This window comes from Aegilops tauschii, chromosome 3 (genome assembly GCF_002575655.3).
Source record: "Aegilops tauschii subsp. strangulata cultivar AL8/78 chromosome 3, Aet v6.0, whole genome shotgun sequence".
NCBI lineage: Eukaryota > Viridiplantae > Streptophyta > Magnoliopsida > Poales > Poaceae > Aegilops > Aegilops tauschii.
The window spans coordinates 6,629,889-6,650,969 of record NC_053037.3 but is presented as its reverse complement, the minus strand read 5'-3'; the positions used below and the strand labels follow the sequence as shown (position 1 = coordinate 6,650,969).

The 21,081-nt window shown below is 49.4% G+C and overlaps 1 protein-coding gene across 1 annotated transcript; it reads left to right on the top strand.

Moving 5' to 3' along the window:
- Positions 1 to 8,157: 8,157 nt before the first annotated feature.
- On the top strand, positions 8,158 to 12,724 carry LOC109782978 (phenylalanine ammonia-lyase-like). The gene is made up of 2 exons (XM_020341608.1): positions 8,158 to 8,522; positions 11,020 to 12,724. The coding sequence occupies exons 1-2, from the start codon at positions 8,158 to 8,160 to the stop codon at positions 12,722 to 12,724; spliced, it is 2,070 nt and encodes a 689-aa protein (XP_020197197.1).
- Positions 12,725 to 21,081: the final 8,357 nt, after the last annotated feature.

Genomic DNA, 21,081 nt, shown 5'->3' with positions numbered 1-21,081 from the left:
TTGCATCGATAAATATGCATTCAATTGCATATTTATCACCGCAGCTCTTTCGGATTGTCCAGCGTTTTCCACGGACAGCCCGAGGATGTGTAGATTGATTATGTTCTCCATGTTCTACCCTGTTCCGCGATAGGATTTCGGCGGCGCCTCCCCATTGTTCTCCGGAGCACATTCCCTCGGCTATTTGCCGAGACATGTATCTGGAGAACAGCGGGGAGGTGCTGCCAAAATTTTGTCTCGGAACGGGGTAGAATGGAGAACATACTCAATCTACACATCCTCGGGTGGGATTAGGACCCATCTTTACCTATTAGAGATGTAGGTGGATTCAACACGGTAGAAACTGAAAATTTGATGTCATTAATTTAAGTGAATCCTTAATTATGTTGTGTGGCTTGCAAAAAAGCAGAGGATGGCAGATAATCAGTGGATGTACAGTGGTTTTATCTGTCGGAATCGAGTAACATCAGAGTGGATCGCGAAAACCGATGTGTATTTGAAGGAGATATTCCGTCGTCCAATGAGAATTATCCCACCATGCCCCTGTGCGAGATGTGCAGACGTCACCGTAGAAATCAGACGGACATGAGTGAGCACCTTCGCACGCATGGATATATGCCAAACTTTGACATGCCGCCGATAAACATAGCCGAGCAGAACCCTGGTAGAGAGGAGGTGATGCGACAACGCATCGATGGATATGAGGACGACGGGGTCAGGGACATGCTAGATGATGTCATTGTTGCAGAAACGGGAAATGCGACACCTTCAGAGAATGAACCGGAGGAGCCGGAGGCAACCGCAAAGGCCTTCTTGGAGGTCTTGGCCTCGTCGAAGAAACCTCTTTATGCGGGTGCGAAAATATCTCAGCTGGATGCCATCTCGCAACTGATTGCAGTCAAGGCTGAGTACGACTGTAGCCAGAAATGCTTCGAAGCATTCTTGGGAGTATGGTCTAACAACCTCCCTGAGGGTATGAACTGCCGAAAAGCATGTACAATACAAAGAAAATCATGAAGGCACTCTCTATGGATTATGAGAAAATAGATGTTTGCCCGAAGAATTGCCTTTTGTTTAGGCACGAGTATGCGGATGACAAGTACTGTAGGCGGTGCGGTTCGTCTCGGTACATTGAGGTGGTCGGTGAGGATGGTGAGAAAAAGCAGCTAACCATCCCCGTTAAGGTTCTTCGGTATCTTGATTTTATAAAAAGACTGCAGCGCCTTTTCATCACGAAGGAGTCTGCCAAAATGATGAAGTGGCACAAGGAAGGTATAAGGTACAATCCAAAAAAAATCGTACATCCATCGGAAGGGGAAGCATGGAAGTCGTTCGATGAAGAATACCCCGAGGAAGCAGCCGAGGCTGGGAATGTCAGAATAGCCATATCAGGTGATGGGTTGAATCCATATGGTATGTCGTCCAATCCATACAGCTGCTGGCCCGTGTTTGTAATTCCGCTCAATCTTCCTCCCGGTGCCCTAATGCAGCGCAAGACCATGTTCTTGTCGCTCATCATTCCGGGGCCTGATTATCCGGGGAAGCAATTGGGTGTGTTTATGCAGCCGCTGGTGGATGCTTTGCACCATTCTTGGTACTTTCCGACGTTGACATACGACCGGGATCTGCAGAGAAATTTCTTGATGAAAGTTTGGTTGCACTATTGCATGCATGACTTTCCCGGCTATGCTCTATTCTGCGGATGGTGTACAAGTGGGAAGATGCCATGCCCAGTGTGCATGCAGGCTCTGCGAATGATTTGGCTGAGTAAGGGTGGCAAGTATGTAGCCTTTGACCTGCATCGACAGTTCCTCCCTCCAGACCATCCAGACAGGGAAGACAAGACGAACTTCACGAAAGGCCGGGTTATTCATGAAGTAACCGAGATTCCAACATTTTCGGGGGCAGATGTTCTTGCTCAGCTAAAAGCTCTCTAGCCTAAAGTCAAAGGCAAAGGCAAAGCCAAAGCCAAAGGCTTCGAGGGATATGGTGAGACGCACAACTGGACTCACATTACCCCCTTCTCACAGCTTCCCTATTTCAAGGACCTCAAACTTCCTTACAATATCGATGTGATGCACACCGAAAAGAATGTGGCAGAGTCCCTTTTCCACACGATCCTCAATATTCCTGATAAGACGAAGGATAACGTTAAAGCTAGAGCCGATCAACAGAGAATTTGTGATAGACCACGTCTGAACATGAAGCCTCCCACAGGCGGTCAAAAAACTGGTTCAAGCCAGATGCTGACTTTGTCCTTAAACCGCCAGAATAAAAGGAAGTACTTATCTGGCTGAAACACATTTTGAAGTTCACCGATGGTTATGCATCGAATATAAGTAAGGGAGACGATCTTTCAACGGGCAAAGTGACCGGCCTGAAGAGTCATGACTACCATGTATAGATTGAGCGGATAATGCCGGTGATGGTTCGAGGCTATGTCCCCGAGCATGTCTCGCGGGTGCTTGCCGAGCTAAGCCATTTCTTCCGCACGCTCTGTGCTAAAGAAGTAAGTAAAGACGTGATTGAAAAATTGCATAAGAAGGCACCGGAGTTGATAGTCAAGCTAGAGAAGATCTTTCCGCCAGGCTTCTTTACACCGATGACACATCTCATTCTGCACCTCGCGAACGAGGTATTGTTGGGGGGGGGGGGCCTGTGCAGAATCGCTGGCAGTATGGCCCTGAGAGACAGAACAAGCATCTCCGACAGAAATATGGAAACAAAGCTAAGATTGAAGCTTCCATAGCTGAGGCAGTTATCCTAGAGGAGGTGTCAGACCTCAGGACATCATACTATCCAGACCACGTTCCCCATCTGCATAACAAGGTGCCTCGATACAATATAGAAGAGCCGAAGTATCAACCCAAGCTCCATCTATTCAACGCGCAAGGTGGGAGGGCTGGGGCCTCAAAACCTTATAACATGCCACGACAAGAGTGGGAGGACCTCATGTTCTATATCTTGCACAACATCAGGGAAGTTGAGGAACTGTGGATGAGGTAATACCACTACACCATTCCTTTATGTCTTCCACATCATCATGTTTTATGTTCACTTAGTCCCGGTCTAACACCGGTTTTCTTTTTTTAGTGATTTCGTTCAAGAGGAATGGACGGGAATGAATCCTCCTACTGAGGCGGAGGCACTTACTCTTCTCCGTCATGGAAACCCTGGACGTAAAAATTTTGTTGCTTGGTTCATGGAGAAAGTAATTTTCCACACTCCCCTATTAAATACCTAGTTCAACATTTATTAGTTAACTAATGCACGCAACAATTTCAATTATACTTGTAGGGAAAAGATCCGAACATATCTATGGATGATGAATTGAGATGGGTTTCCATGGGTTTTGACCCTGCCGTCATGACATGTAAAAAGTATGATGTGAATGGGTATCGCTTCCATACAGAGGAGCACCAGAACAGCCGGCCTGATCCCAAAACTATAAATACCGGAGTGTACACCCCCGGTCAAAATTCAGTAGACTACTACGGAAGGGTACAAAATATATACGAGATTAAATTCCACCAGGGGCGCGAGACCCTAAGTCTGCCTGTGTTCAAATGTCGATGGTTCGAACCGCGGGAGGGGGTAAAACATACGCCTTCCATTGGTTTGGTCGAAGTTAAACCATCAACCGTCTATGCCGGAGCCGATCTCTTCATTGCGGCTACCCAAGCTACACAAGTATATTATCTGCCTTACCCATGCCAGAAAGAGTACCTAAAGGGTTGGGAAGTTGTGTTCAAGGTGTCGCCACATGGTAAGCTACCAAACCCGAATGAAGACGATTACTACAACATTAACCCCATGACATATGAGGGAGTGTTCTATCAAGAGCAACCTGATGATGATGATGTGGTTAGAAACGATGACGCTAGACCATTGGGTGATGATGATGTGGATCCAAACGACGACGAAGCACGGAATGATGGTGAGACCATTGTCAATGAAAATGACATACTTATGCTAGAAAAGTTAAACGAAGACGCTGACGACGAGGAAGAGCCTCCACCTCCGTCAGACAACGAAGATGATATGATTGATAGTGATGATGAGACGTACCAAGAAAGTGGTTACAACAGTGATGATTCATATGGTTTCTAGCAGATGTACGTGTCAAGTCTTTTTTTCTATAGTTTAGGAATATGCCTTTTATGCATTTTTATTAATGTGTTTATTATCATGCCTTTTCCTTCATTTCATTAATTTACTAATTGCTTATTCTCTTTTCAATGCAGGTTCATGGAACATGGGCAAGGGGAAGGCCGACGGCGTGGGTTTCCTACGCAAGGTCGTTGGCCTGCCTAGTCGGAGTGGTCGAGCACGTAATCCTCCCCCCCCCCCCGGCTACTTGACGATGACTCCTCACAGGGAGGTCGAGGGAGAGGTGCCCCTAGAGGAGGAGGGGGCGGGGGGAGAGCCCCTAGAGGGCGAGGTGGTGGCTAGAAAGAGCGCACCCTCACCGACTTAGGGGTGTTGTCTTCGAGGCCATCCTCTAGTGAGGTACCCTCCTCTGGTGAGGAGGAGGAGGAGGACGAGGCAGGCGAGGAGGAGGAGGTTCGGGATGGGGCCGAGGAGGTGGAGGAGGAGGACGAGGAGGAGGAGGATGAGGAGGAGGTTGGGGAAGGGGAGGCAGGCGAGGAGGAGGGTGGTGGCGGGGATGATGGTGCTGGCGGGGAGGGGGTTGACAACAAGGGGTGGCTGCGTGGTAACGCAAAGCTACCAAAGCAGGTTCCTGCTACTAAGGAGCAGAAGTGGCTCATTGAGCCCACGAGGAAAGAGTAAGTGCCACTTTATAATAATTTTATTATTTTGCTTGTCACATGCTCATTCCTGTTGTTATTTATTTTGCTTGTCACATGCTAATAGTTCATTCTTTTGCAGCAACTGGATATATTCTAAAGGGGTCCGTATTCCCAACGGCCTCATCACCGTCTTGCTGAAGTTACACTTGCCGGGGTTGTACTGTCCGGATCCAGTCAGGCACCCGAACCATCGGGTCTTGGCCACGAGCTGGGAGCACTGGGAAGCGGCCCTCCACGCGGACCATGGGACCCATGCCAAGGCCGTGATCACCACTTTCTGGGTGAGTTCTCTTCAGAAGCACAAGTCCATTCTAGTTTCATGAATAATTTAACTCATGGCTTCTTCCATTCTTGTTTCGTGCATGATTGCAGAAATTCAATCGAGTTCTCCCGGAGCACAGGGCCAGAGCAGACCAGATCGTGCTGCGCCAATGCAAGAAGAAGGCCTGCCAGATGCAGTACGAGGTGCGCTATGTGGCCATCTCGACATACCATCACGACTATCTTGGTGTGAAGATGACCAAGGAAGACGCGCGGAGGATGGGCATTACCTTGGAGAGGGACGAGTTCTTGAAGGTAAGTATATAAAAGATTTTTCATTATGCTTTCATTATGCTTTCATTACCTTGTGGTACATTTCACCGTTTCGTGTTGACATGCCATTATGCTTTCATTATGTAGGTGTTACCAAATTGGTGTTATGGAAAAGACGAGTCCTGGGCGGCATTGGTGGATCTTTGGTGTGATGAGGCTGGAGCCTGGGCGGCTATGAGAGTCAAAAACAAGGCTAACCAAGGGAAGGAGGGAGTACATGCTCAGGGAAACCGAAACCACTATCTCCACAAGGCAGTTAATGTATGACTAACCCCATTAAACATTCTTCTTCTTCTATTTACCATTACTTTCTTATGTATGACTAACCTCTGTTTGGTGGTGCAGGAGGAGAAACTGAAGCGGCCGCTCTCACACATGCAGGCGTGGGAGATCGCCCATACGCGGAAGGACCCCAAGCCTGGCGAGCCCAAGTACTACGGCAAGAAGACCGCGCATAGGAAGAAGGCCTACTCCGATGGGTATCTGGCGTTACATCCTGACACACCTGACCCCATTGCGGCGGATCTGGACGAAAGGGTGGTGGTGGGCATGGGGCCGAAGGAGCACGGTCGGGAGGCGGTTCTCGATGATGTGATCACTCCTACTATCTCCTACACACAGCTCCATCGGATCGACCCGACCCTGAGCCAGCGCACGAGCACGCCCATGAGCAGTGCACCGTCACTGTCCCTCTTTCAGGAGCAGCAAACTGTAAGTATTTTCCCTTTTATCTTCATTGCTCCCTTTATTTTCCGCATTTAGTAGTTTTATGAGTTTCATCATGTCATACTGTAGGCCTACATGGAGTACACACGCCAGGAGACCATGGCGTGGCACGACTGCCTTCATGCATACCATCAGCAGAGGGAATGCCAGATGCAGCACGCTTTTCAGGAAATGGCGGCCGGCAGGTGTCCTCAATGGCCATCAGCAGAGGGTCCTCCAGCACAACCAACGTTGCTGACCTTTGAGGAGTTTGTGGCACAGAACGCTGGCCCCTCGCCGGTTAGTTCATCCCCAATCTATTTACTCAAAGCATATCATGCCTTTCAACACAGTCATATATCCCGTTAATATGTCTTTTCAACATCCAGGGAACCGGTGGATCAACCGTTGGCGGTGGTCTTCGCAGCACTCCCGAGTCACGGAGCCCGACCACTCCGATCCATGGAGGCGGAGGCGGAGGTGGAGGCGGTCTTGGCGGTAGCGCTGCCGCTAGCACTGACGACCTGGGCTTCAGCGGTCTTGGCGGTGACGACCTCCGCGATGCTCGACGTCCTGTCGCTTAAGCCTTTTGGTTACTTGTGTGCTTATGCTTATGTATTTTTAGATGACTTGTGTGTGGTGATGATGATAAACTTGTGGTCTTTGATGGTCTTTTAGATGACTTGCGTGCTTCTTTATATGCTTATGCTTATCTTTATGTTGATTATGATGATGCTTATGCATATATTGTTGTGATGGTGACGGATGATACTTAGATGTGTTTTATATGTCTATTTCCATCATATATATCTGCTGATATGTGATGTATATCTGAATTGAATTGATTTAAAAACAAACAGAAAAAAGAAAAAAAAAATCAAATACAAACTATGCCGACGGCTAGGCCGTCGGCATAGGGCTGGCCTGAGCGCCCAGTTGGTGACGCGTGGCATCTATGCCGTCGGCCTAGTCGTCGGCATAGATTTAAACTAAGCCGACGGCTAGGCCGTTGGCATAGATGCCACGTGTCAGCAACTGGGAGCTCCTCGGGCAAGTCTATGCCGACGGCCTGGCCGTCGGCATAGATTTAAACTAAGCCGACGGCCAGGCCGTCGGCATAGCCTTGCCCCAGGAGAGCCCAGTTGCTGCCACGTGGCAGGCCTATGCCGACGGCCTGGCCGTCGGCTTAGTTTAAATCGCTGTCGGCATAGGCTTGCCACGTGGCGAGCAGACGTTGGTCAGCACTTGACGGCGGCCGCCGTTAGGAGGTAACGTTGCCGACGGCCAGGGCCGTCGGCATAGATGTACGGACACCGTCGGGATAGGGCCTATGCCGACGGCCTCCCGGGCTACGCCGACGGATATGTTGCCGACGGCCCTATGCCGACAAGGCCGTCGGCATAGGCCTGTCCCGACGGCCAATCAGGGCGGGCCGTCGGCATAGGGTGCGATTCCGGTAGTGCGAAGAGCAACGTGAAGACGATACAATCATGAGCTATACTGACCGGTTAGTGATGACACACTCTGTAGTAGTGCCGTGAGCATGATCGATTGCATTGATATTTTGTCTTGTGAAACGAGACAAAAACCACTATATTATTCTACTGCAGCAGGCCAGCCACAACGTCGACGTGGTCAAACTCGCCAAAGAAATAACTTTTTAGCGTTGACGCGGTCAAATTCGCCAAGTGACATGAGTGCTAAATCTCTGGTTTGCTCCAAAGACTCCAACTAGGCGATGCCAAAACCATGCAAAGTGAAACCCACTATGTACTAAACTAAGACAAGATACAAGAATCTGAAAAGTATTTAGCCTTAGATTTAGGAAGTAATGTTCAGCATATAGCGCTCAGATAGTCAGTCCGGCGGCAACCACATGGCGTCCACCACATGGAGGTGCGTGCACGGTGACGCACCCCACCCCATCCTACCATTATTTAAGCACCCCATCTACCATTGTTCTTCCCTCCAAGAGAAATAGGGAAGACCTGTGTTCATCACGCCCAACCCTCAGCCAATCAACCACCACCGTCCTACAAACTTAGCAATGGCGAACAACGGGTTCATCGCTGAGAAGGACCCGCTACATTGGGGCGCTGCGGCGGCCGAGCTCACCGGCAGCCACCTCGACGAGGTCAAGCGCATGGTGGCACACTTCCGCGAGCCTGTCGTCAGGATCGTGGGCGCCGGCCTCAGCGTCGGCCAGGTGGCTGCCGTCGCCCTGGCAAAGGATGGTTCGAACGTCACCGTGGAGCTCGCCCACGAGGCGCGCCCCCGCGTCAAGGCCTGCAGCGAGTGGATCCTGGACTCCGTGGCCAACGGCGGCGACATCTACGGCGTCACCACAGGCTTCGGCGGCACCTCCCACCGTCGCACCAAGGATGGGCAAGGCCTCCAAGTTGAGCTCGTCAGGTACAAGCCACCTCCTACAAAATTTTGCATCTCGACATCTCAACGTCGTGTGGATTGATTCCTCTGCCAAGGCGGGCAGGGTATGCATGCTATTATTTCTTTTTTGACGGCGTGTGCCTGCTAATTTTATTTAATTTAGTGGAGCACAAGAGGTTTATACGTCCACACACAAAAAAGATAGAGCTCTGCTGTCCTAAATCAAAAAGACTCGGTAGATTGTCTTTGTGTGATGGCTAATATTATTATTACCTCTCTCTGAGATAAGATCATATGAGAGGTCATTAATGATTGTGTAGGGTTAATACGGGATTTTTACATCCCCGTATAAGAAAGTAATTTATATTCAAATAAGCAGAAGGTCTACTAGTTCAAATTAATGTTATATATGTGTCTTTTAATCTTTGTTTGGCCCCAAGGAGGTGGTTGTGTGTGTGTGTGTGTGTGTGTGTGTGTGTGTGTGTGTGTGTGTGTGTGTGTCAGTAGAACAAATGATGTTACTTATTAATTACATCACATGGTATTTTTCTTCTGCATCCACATAATGTGGTATGATGAATTAAGTAAAATCATAATTTGAGATGTAATATACACATGTATGAGATATTTTACTTTGAGTAGCAGTGGCGGAGCTTGACAAGAATGCATTGGGGGTGGGGGTGGGGGGGGGGGGGGGGACCAAAAAAATTAACCACTGCAGCAAACTAGAACTTGTGGCCTTAAGACAAAACTATATTCATATTACCTATATTGATTGCAAACTACATATATACTACAGAAAAGAACTAGGCCAAACCATACATCTTGCCGCGAGAGTAGTTGTTTTCTTCTCCATGTTGCGGACATATGTCTAAACCTTCTCCTTTAATTAATGAAAATAGTGAATCTTTTGCCGTGTTTCAAAAAAAAAATGGATACATATACGGCTGAGCCTTCAAACCTTAACTAGTCACTACTAGAGATCAGCTTTTCGTTCTCCTTTTTAGTCCTAATTCAAGTAACTAGCTAAATAATTATGTGCTGCCAACAACAAGACAAATGAGACCGAGTGAATAGGAGTACTAATCAAACTCATACATACAAGGAACCAAAAGAACTAGACGAGCAGTGGCCAGCCGGCCGGCCGTTCATGCAGATGCATGCAACAACATTGGCGGCAACGGATAATGAGTAGACATGCATAGCCACACTTTTTATTGCCATATGCACAATGCACTTCTTTACTATCTCGCACTAGGTGATGTAGTTAAATAACAAGCAGAGGGTAAAATCCAAACCATGCATGGAGCTCATGTGTCTTCTATTCCCTATAAACCAATTCGGTTTGTTTGTTGTTGTAGAAGATATACTTTCGAGTAATATACCTCTGTTCTATAATATATAGTTCATACTAGATTTTTCACAAGTCAAATTATATAAAACTTGATCAAATTTGTAGAGAATAATGTGAACACTTTCAATACCAAATATATATGATATGAGAATATATTCCATGATGAACAAACTGGTCAAAATTTATAAAGTTTGACTTAAACAAAATTAATATGTGTTAAATCATAAACCAGATAGAGTATTATCATAGTTGGGCAACATGTAGTCACCAATATTAGTACAGTTAGAAGAAAGTATCTAATAAGGCAAACAGTATACCAGCACAGTCAAATTGATGTTTCTGTTTAGCATGGTCGTTGGACAACATGTAGCGGCAATCCATTACTGAGCCCAGGCTCATCTGCTCCCGATGCACATTAAATTCATAAAAATAGCACAAAAAAAAAGTTTTGACATCGAAGATGCTGGAGAGCGCTTGGTGCTTGTAAAATTTCATGGTCACATTCGGGGAGCTCTCAGCCAAAAAAGAACAGGTCTCAACATTGCCATTTTTCAAAGTTTCTTTGACAGCCAAAATTTGTTTCTTTTTACTAGAGAGCTCCTAGATGTCATTTCACCACAAACGTTTGCATGCACCTAGAGCACTCGAACATCTTTGATGCCAAATTGTTTGATATGCTTTTTAGCTTGTTTGCTATTTTTTATGAATTTACTGTTCACATGCGGCAGCAGATGAGCATAGGCTCTAAATCACCACGTATGGAAAATCACAGAATGATCCTAGGTCCATACGAACCCTAATTCGTATTTTTATGCTCTAACATATTCCAGAACGGTTGTACACAGATATATTGAAACTTATCCACATAAATTTTTGTAAAAGAATATTATAATATACGAGCTGCGCAAACTTTATAAAGCGGAACAATTTACGGATGTCATATACGTTGTAGCAACTTTGGCCCGTACCTTCTTTTTTTTGCACACCTCGTGAGTGGTCATGTTTATTGTATGAAAATTGACAAGGCTAAATTTGATGAAACGTTCTTCCAAATTATGAAAAGTAGGTCCATGTTACCAAAACTCCAGATTTATGTGTAACAAATAAAGTTGCAGGACTTAAACTAGTCTGTTGCCCGGCCGGCATTAACCATATTCTTCCTTGCAGGCATCTCATTGCTGGTGTATTTGGCATTGGAAGCAAACACGAGCTGCCATCAGAGGTTACACGCGCATCCATGCTCGTTCGCATCAACACCCTCCTCCAAGGCTATTCTGGCATACGTTTTGAGATTCTTGAAGCCATCACAAAGCTCATCAACAAAGGAGTACACCCGAGGATTCCCCTCCGGGGCAGCATCACCGCGAGCGGCGACGTTGTCCCGCTTGCTTACATCGCCGGTGTCCTTACCGGACGCCCCAACGCCCAGGCAGTTACCAATGACGGTAGGATGGTGGACGCCGCCGAGGCATTGAAGATCGCCGGGATAGATGGTGGCTTCTTCAAGCTGAACCCCAAGGAGGGGCTTGCAATTGTAAATGGCACGGCGGTGGGTTCTGCCCTCGCAGCCATGGTGTTGTTTGACTGCAACGTCCTGGCTGTCCTATCTGAAATTTTGGCCGCGATGTTTTGTGAGGTAATGTACGGCAAACTGGAGTACACCGACCACCTGATCCACAAGCTGAAACATCACCCTGGCTCGATCGAGGCAGCGGCTATCATGGAGCACATTCTGGCTGGTAGCTCGTTCATGGTCCATGCCAAGATGGTGAATGCTATGGACCCACTCCTCAAGCCAAAGCAGGACAGGTATGCACTCCGTACTGCGCCTCAGTGGCTTGGCCCGCAGATTGAGGTCATCCGGGCAGCTACCAAGTCTATCGAGCGTGAGGTGAACTCTGTCAATGACAACCCGGTCATCGACGTCAAACGTGGCAAAGCACTCCATTGTGGTAATTTCCAGGGAACACCCATTGGTGTGTCCATGGACAACACCCGTCTTGCCATTGCTAACATTGGGAAACTCATGTTTGCGCAGTTCTCAGAGCTCGTGAATGAGTTCTACAACAATGGGCTGACGTCGAACCTGGCTGGCAGTCGCAACCCGAGCTTGGACTATGGCCTCAAAGGCATCGAGATTGCCATGGCTTCCTACTGCTCCGAGCTCCAATACCTTGCCAACCCAGTGACCACCCATGTCCAAAGTGCGGAGCAACACAATCAGGGGGTGAACTCGCTCGGCCTTATCTCAGCCAGGAAGACTGCAGAAGCGGTGGACATGTTGAAACTCATGTCCTCCACGTACATTGTGGCGCTTTGCCAGGCAATCGACCTCCGCCACCTTGAGAGGAACATCAAGATCAACGTCAACAGATGTGTGGAAGAAGTTGCCAAGAAGGTGCTCAACGCCCCCAGCATCGAGGAGATTCTCATGGCTGCCACCGACCGCGTGGACGTGTTCAGCTACGCCGATGACCCCTGTAGCCCCAACTACCCCCTGATGCACAAGCTACGCAGCGTGCTCCTCGAGCATGCTCTCGCCAGTAGGAGCAATGACGACGAGGTTTTGTCCAAGATCAGTAAGCTGGAGGAGGAGCTCGGGTTGGCGCTGCCACGGGAGGTCGAGGCGGCACGCGTCGCCGTGGAGAAGGGCACTGCACCCATCCCCAACATGATCAAGGGGAGCAGGTCATTCCCGCTCTACCAGTTTGTTCGCGAGGAACTCGGTTGTTTGTTCCTGACCGGGGAGAAGCTTCTCGCGCCCGGCGAAGAGTGTGACAAAGTGTTTGTGGGGATCAGCCAGGGCAAGCTCATCGACCCCATGCTCGAGTGCCTCAAGGAGTGGAACGGTGAGCCTCTGCCCATTGACTAAGTGCACGCGTATGATCCGTTCTAGCTCCATACGTGTCCCTGTCTGAATAAGTGAACAATAATACTATTGTTCATGTGTGTTTAGATCATTGCATGTGTGTAAGTGTAGTTTGTTTTTCATTTGGCTTGAATTTGTATCCTATCATTTTGTAACACGTGAAAAGCTCTGGTGGAAAATGTGTCTTTTGCCTGTTCTGGAACACCTGCGCATATTGCACCCAGCCAAAACAAGCCACACAACCCAGGAGCAGCTAATTCAGGGGTATCCAACGAAACGAGGCCGCAGTGGACACTTTTCCTGCACTGAGCCTCTAGCGCTGCTGTGTGGCGCATTTCTACCCGACCACGTTGCTAGGGTTTATAATTTCTTTGGGATTTTGTTGTTTTTTCGGGTTTCTGGTTTTTTGTTTCGTTTGCATTTTTTTTTGGTTTTCATTTTGTTCTCGACTTTACCTGTTTTCTTTTTTTTAGATTACCTGTTTTTGTTTTACTTGTTTCATTTGTTTTTTATACGGCTGGCCGTAGTGTATGCTTCTCGTGTGAAAGCATAACTAACAAAAGCACTCATATGCTTCCGCGTGAAGCACAAGTTATGTTTCTGTGCTTCCCCATCCCCAAAAGCAACATAATTGTGCTTCCGCCTGAAGCATAAGTTATGCTTATGTGCTTCATCAAAAGTAGATGCACGTCTTCATGGGATTTTGTGAAGATCATCACCGAGTACGATGCGCCCTTCATCAATCGAGCAATGGGCTACCGCTGCGTCACCCCGTCGGGCCGCAGCATCGTCGTCCCGCGGTTCTCCCTGCGGGTGCACCGACCCGCACGCCGCAGTTACGTCGCCGCTTCGGGTCGTAGAGCCGCGGCACGCGGTTCACGCCGCCGCCTCGAGGCCGTTTCCGCGGTTGCACCGACCTGTGCGCTGCCGCTGCGTCCTCTTCGGCTGTAGTGTTGCGACCCGTGGTCCACTGCTGCCATGAGGCCGTCCGCTCTAGGCCGTCCCGTGGTTGCACTGACCCTAGCGCTGCGGCTGCATCGCCACATCCGGCCGTATCGAGCGTGGCACGCAATCCCTGCCACCACCCTAAGGTCTTCCCGTCATCGCCTCGACCCGCGTGTTGTCGCTACGTCGTCCCTTCGGGCCGTAGTGCCGTGACGCACGATCCACTCGATGTCCCCGCATGTCGACTTCTATGTGGCATGCGTCGCGCCGCCTCCCTAGGCGCTGGAACGCCACTGTCTGTGTCGGTCTTCGTCACGCTGTCCGGTTCTCCTTGTCTAGTTCGAGCACCGCCGCTGTGCTCCAAACCTAGCCGCCGCTGCCTCTCTTCATCCTCGGCGCCGCCGCCTTTCCCTCACGCGAGCCGCGCCGCCCATCCACCCCCCTTGGTCTTCGTCCAGCACCAGCTCATCATCAGTGCCGTCGTTATCTTCCCCGACCACTTCATCTACTTCAACAACTGCGGTGGGCATTGACACCTTCTACCCCACATCATCCGGTGCTGCAACCATCGTCGACTCCTTCTCTGCTAGCCCCCTTGACATGTTATACAACTCGTGCAGGTCCTCGTCTATGCATGTCCGGTGCTGGCAACACCGATGCGTGCATTTGTCCATGACGTGTTCCCAGGCATTGCAAGCCTGGAGCGGCGCCTTGTCAACATCGACTTTGTCCGTATACGCATGCCCGGTGCTGGCAACACCGATGCGTGTCCCCAGGCTTGGCAAACCCAGCACGACAAATCATCCACACCGTCTTCTTCCCGACGCACCTCTACCTCAACACCACTGCACCCATGCCTAACTCGGCGCCTCCTTGCACCCGTGGCTCCACGGCGGCTACTTCGACACTGGTCATGATAATAATATGTGCGACACATGTCCGCGCTTACTAGTCGAGATAAGGGAAAGTGATCCATTGGATCATTCAAGTTTCATTTAGTTAAGAAACTATATTTTTCTTTGACGCAGGGGATATTTCAGTAGTAGATTGCTAGTACTTTGATACAAACTCGTGGTTGGGGCGCGTCATTGCACGCCGCTTGAGAGGAAGGTGTGCGTGTGTTTCTCTGTAAAGAAAAAAGAACGAAAAACTCACCTCCATCTCAAAAAAAAAACTCACGTCCATGGCTCCATCTCAATTTTCTTTAAAAAAACTTTCTCACATCAGCCAGTCAACAGATGAGACATGGACATCACATCCATCTAAAAAGAGCATTAGCGGCATCTCCAGATCTGAGGTTTGCTCCAGCACCGGCGCAGAGCTTGGGAGGTAGTGCAGGAGCGGAAGCAGATTGTGGTTTGCATCAGCGACATCTGAAAAATGATGGATCATGTGTTGGGTTCATGGTTCGTGGATGGTAGATATGGTTTTCTCCTCCGATGTTTTAGTTGTGTGGGGATACCAGATCTGGAGTTCGATGGCATGTCCGGTGTGTTGCCCTGGTCTGATATGTTCAACGGTAATGGTTTCCCCTTTGATAAGCCACATTGAAGGTCCGTAAAGCTGCATATCAGTGATAGAGTCGCGTCGAGCTCGGGTAAGGAGGTGGTCCGTTATTTTTCCCTTTGATGGCTGTTGTGGTGATGCCAGAGGCTGGTAATGGGCGTTGGTGTCAAGCTCAAAGGATTCTTCTGTCTTGATTGTAATTCTTCTATTTGACTAGTGTCCGTTTGGGCAAATATTGGTGTTCTATTTTTTTAGCTTTGTCAGATTGATATTTATTGTGGCTTGTACTATGATCTATATGATGTAAATGAGACACGGTATTACCGTGCAAAAATGGTGCATGAAATCCAATCAGATAACCTTAAAGTCATGTGCCTACAATTTTATAGAGCACTTAATTATGTTTAGGATTGTAATAATGTTTGTTGCCTTATAATACTTCGTAGGATATCGGCGCACAAGGAAGGATACGATTGTGGCCTAGTCACATTTCCTACTATAGGGCAAGTAGCAATCTTTTTTTGTCTATAAAATCTGTCAAGAGGGATACATATAGAGTCCAAAATACGGACGCTAACCTACCATTGTTGGTTGCTTCCATGGCCTCTTCGCAACCCTACGCTTCGTCCGAGGAAGACACCTCCTCCGACGGTTCTGACCACCAAGAGGTGGAGATGCTGCCTCTAAACCAAGCATCGACGTCGTTCTGCGTCGATGCTTGGTTTAGAGGCTGCTTCTCCACCTTTTGGTTGTCGCGGCGGGCGCCACTGCAAGGCACCGATGATGTAAAAAAGGCGGCTCTAAAGTCAACACGGTCCCAGATTTCGAGTCTGGGTCCGACAACACTGCCCAAGTCACGATATATAGGTCAGTTGACCAAACTTTTGTAACTCTAGTCATGCTTGGTCTCATGGTTGATTGTCAGAATTAGTTTCTTCGTTGTTACTAGCTCGCAATGCGGAATGAGACCATGCATCTTGGGTAAAATTGAGCAATAAACTCACTACTAGGAAAAGGCCTACTAATAGCGCACCTAATTTGACCATTAATGGCGCATTAGTGGTGCGCCATTAGTAGCACGCCATTAGTATATTTTACTAATGGCGCACCACTGGTGCGCCATTAGTATCTGGTATACTAATGGCGCACCCCAGATGCGCCATTAGTATATACAACAGTGTGCCATTAGTATGCCTCCCAGGGGGCCATCTATACCCAGGTGCTTTGGCATACTAATGGCGCAGTAACTTCGGCATACTAATGGTGCACTGTTTAGTGATGCGCCATTAGTATCCTCTGGCATACTAATGTAGCACTATGATGTGATGCGCCATTAGTATGAATATTAGGTTTTTTTATTTTTTAATTTTCTGTTTTTTGCACAGGTTACGAAATGTATAATTGGACAAAATATAGACAGCACACATCAACAACAGATTCATCGAATACAATAGAAGATTAGTCTCTGAATACAATTCATCATTTTAGTCTCCGAATACAATTCATCATATTAGTCTCCGAATTGAAAAGACCGAACAAAGATAGAACATTATATTACAAGTCTCGAGACCGCGAGTTTGTCTTCACATTACAAGTCGATATCGATCATCTAAACTACCATCACATAGAAGAGAGCTGCGGTCATCACGATGAGCATCATCACGATGAAACTCGTCTTCATCCGATTCCTCCAACGCTCCCTCCCCTCTCCCGCTAGATAGCGGGCGTATCTAGATTCGGCCTCGGCCCTAATGGCGTACCCTTTGTAACTGTTACCGCTGAATCGGTGAACCTGTCTCCGACACTCCTCCCAGTCGTCGTAGACTCCGGGAACCTTACCCTTGTACACGACATACCACGGCATCGCTATGCAGTAGCCAAACGAAACGTCAGTACCAATTCACAGACAATACATAAGCAATATATAAGTATGCAACAGAACGATCGGAAGAGAAAAGCAAGACATTAATAGCATCGATTACATCTAAGTTGAAGGACTCTCGAAACCAAAGAGACATACTACAAGTTCATTAAAGTTTAATTACAACATGAGCCAATCGATGTTTCAGAACTAGACACAGCATCACTGCTTTCGACTCGACTCAAGGGACCGGAGCGTGGATGAAGCCGCCGTCTATCGTGGGAGTCATGAAACAACGGGCGTTGTCAGCCTGCATTTGTAGGATTGTGTCGATGTCACTGTTGGACGGTTGATTTCTGAGGTAGAACTGCCCCGAGGTACGAAGGACATCTTGATGGATGATTTCCGCAAACTCCGACTGGATGCGAAAGAATTCTTGTCTGATGTCCGCGTCCTGGATTGCCGACACGCTCGCGGCCCAATCTTTGAGTCTACTCGGTAGCAGTAGTTGATGATGGTCCCGTACGATCGCCCGCATGTGATGGATGGCGTAGTAGGCACCCTTCTGACCGCCAGGCGGCTGCTTGACGTAGCAGAACGTCGTATTGTGGGAGAACACATGCTTGCCGTACTTACGAATAGGCCTGGTGAAGGTGCCTCCAGATTTGACGTAGCCGGGGAGAACATCATCAAGAACCTTCTTGACATTTGTGTAGTCTACGTTCGACTGACGGTCCGGGTCGAAATACGTGGCCATGGAATATTTGGGGCTTAGGAGGATGAGCGTGCAATATGTGTCACTGCAGAAAACACGGAATGTTAAAAGAAAAACGATTGAAATCTAAGAATTCATATGTTACGGGGCGGTTGAGGGGAGGACTTACTCGGGAAAGTAAGGCACGAGGAAGTTGTCCTTATCTTGGTTTGCCAGAATGACGCCTTCGAGGTAAGAACTCGCGACTTGCCAGTCCCCAGCGCTGCCCAAGATCTTGGCACGCATGTAGAAGGGGTCGACTATCACGATGTCCGGGGTCTTGTCGCGAATGATCCGCATCTCCATACTCAGCGAAAATAGCCGAACGAAGGTGTAGTGCAGCGGATGAAGGTTCAACATAGCGTGGATGTCATCAAACCGCAGGACGATCGTACCCCCGATGGAGTTATCCACAAAGCCCTTGCCCTCTGGCACCTTGGCCGCGAAAACCGGGTATGCCACATCCTTCTCTCGGAGACGCCGCTTCTCCAAAGAAAGAACACTGTCATGCAGACTCCGCATAGCACCGGTTGCAGCATCGAGCATATTTCTCGGTAGCATCGGCCTACCCGCCACATGCACCCTCCTCGAGATATCCGCAGTTGAAGGTGGCCCGTCCTGAGCACGGATCGTACTCGGTGCCGGCTGGCCCGCACCCTTGTTAGTCTTTCTTTTGCGTGCCTTCTTCTTGATCTCCTGTAATGGGACCGAGTTCTGCTCACAGACCGCCTTCTTGAGTGTGTTGGGGCTGATCATATTTGGCACCTCGCCTATCTGAGGCTCGGTGAAGTCGGCAGCTGGAGGCGTCTCCTGAGAGCTGAACTGCAGACGACGCCTGTTGCAACTTGGCTTCTCCGCGGTACCAGCTAGATCGCACACGTCTTTTTTTGGGTTGGGTTCTTGAGAAGGAGGCCCCATGAAGTCGCCACCGTCCCCATGATCGGCAAAGTACTGATCGACGTTGGCAAATGTATCGTCGTCGTCGTCGTTCTGATCCTGTGCCATATGCATGTTTGGATCCAGTGGCATAGGGATGTCCGGCACCGTTGCGGCGGTCTTGCCATGGGGCCGACTTGGCGCCGGCACGACTGGCGGTGTTGTCTTTTGGGTGGTGTCCCCCGCCCCCAAACGAATCTGGCTCTTCGGCCAAAGCAGGGGCCAACTCAGGCAGGCGCTGAGGTTCATCACGTCATCATCGTCGGCCCCGATGGGTCGAATCGGAGGTAACACCTCGTCGCAGCCTGGCAGCACCCGAACCAGTTGAACCCTAAACAAGTTGGGTGGCATCTGGGTACCGTGGAACAAGGGGTTGCCCGGTTGAACGATTTTGCCCTTGGCGACATCGACCAACTCGTTGTTCACGAAGTGCAGGAGAATGCACGGAACGTCGGCGGCGCCCTGCGAAAACATGTAGGGCGTTAGGGATGCCCAGTCAAAGGCAAGGAGATGAAGTCCTCGGCCGAGAGAGGCTTAATTAGTTACCGTGATGATGGCATCGAGCTCGGCTAATGTCGAGGCACCGCCAACGGCGGGCGTGCAGTTGACGGAGGGGCCGCTTGCTGCAGAGGTGCCGGCCGGCGTACACCCGGGTGCATTAAGCTCCCGTGCCGGCCGGCGTACACCCGGGTGCATTACGCTCCCGTGCCGGCGTCGGAGACACCAATGCCGGCTCCGCCGGAGACACCAATGGCCCCGCCATCGCGTTCTGCGAGTTGCTGGCCGTGAAGCTAGGAATCGGGGGCGGCCCCTGTTGGCCGCCCGCAATCCACGCACTAATCCCCTGGATCAAGGTAGGCACAATGGCGGTGATCGTCGCTCCGAGTTGTTGTTGCACTTGCTCTTGGACAATCTCCGGAATCCGCGCCACCTGTGCCCTGAGTTCTTGAACCTCGCGCGCCTGGCTTTCCGAGCTGGTCTTTTTCTCCTTTCGCCCAGCAGTGTCATAGTATGACGACCATTTTGTCGACAAGCCTTTGCCGGCCACAAGACCAGCTGACGTCGGCTTACTAAGCTTATCCTTGTTCTTCATTACATTCAACGCCCTATTTAGAGTGGTGTCCCAAGGGTTGCTCTTAGTCGACCCCGCGCTACTGCTTTCAGTCGCCTGCGGAAGGAATGTGAACCATTTAGAAATTTGGCTTCATTAATTAGAATGCAACCATATGGAGCTAATTACGAGGGGGTGTATTCCTTACCAGAACAAGCTCAAGCGCCTTGGTCTTCGGATCCGTGGTAAGCTCCTTTGTTTTCGGGTCCTTCTTGTACCGGGCCCTGACAAAGTTCCTGGTCTGCTTGTCACCGTATTTATCGAAGAGGGGCGGTAGGCCTTGCTCGGCACGGTCCGCCTCCTCCTTGTCCCATATAGGCTCCGCCACTCTGTAACCGCCGGGACCGAGTGTGTGTTCCCCTAAGTTCAGCTCCCGCATTTCTTTCCCCCACTTACTTGATTCGGAGTGTGCGGTGCTCGAGCAATTGATCTTGAAGTCGTTGTAGTCATCTTCGGTGATCGAAGGATTTTTCTCCTTGATCTTCTCATAACTCTCACCTTTCTCGATCATTCTCTTCACATTGCTTTTCCAAGTAGACAGGGCCTTGCTCATCTTCGTGAGGGCAGCATTGTTCACTTTATTCCCTTTGAGGCTTGTGTTTTCAAATTCAGCGGGGAACTTGTATCGTTCGTGCAGCTTCGTGAAGAGGAGGTTGCGCAAATTCCCTCGGTCAGGATGCCTCAGGTTCTCGGTGTTGCTCGAGACGGTGCTCCGGAGAATGCACCCGAGCTGAAGCGAGTACCCCTTGACTATTCATTCGGGCGCCGTTGGATTCCCGTCGGAGTCCACTTCAGTAACTTCCTCCTTGAGGGTGCGGAGCACAGTCGGGCGCCGGTCCTTCCGTTGCCTCTTCGGTTGGCTGCCATCTGTGCGTGCGCCACCATCATCAGTGGTGGCATCCTCGGCGGCACCATCAGTGGTGGCATCCTCGGCGGCACCATCAGTGGTGGCATCAGTGGGGTCATCCTCGGCGGTACCATCAGTGGTCTCAGGATCGGTGGGGAAGGCGGCGTCCTCATACAAGTGAGGTTGTTCCTCCATCTCCTGGGACAGCTTCCAGAATGGCTTGTCGACGCCCGAACCCCCGGCCTCATCGTTGTTGGCCATGTTTCTCTCTAAATAGGAACAAAGTTTGGTCAAAAAGTTGGTTATTGTCAAGGAACAAGATCATGGTCTCATCATTTAGGGTTTGTCGACACCGAGGCATCCTAAAAGCTAAGCTTTTATCATTGAGGGTTTTTCGACG

Coding starts and splice junctions, on each gene's coding strand:
- LOC109782978 (XM_020341608.1), top strand. CDS start 8,158: ATGGCGAACAACGGGTTCATCGCTGAGAAGGACCCGCTACATTGGGGC. Junction 8,523..11,019: donor CTCCAAGTTGAGCTCGTCAG/GTACAAGCCACC, acceptor TCTTCCTTGCAG/GCATCTCATTGCTGGTGTAT.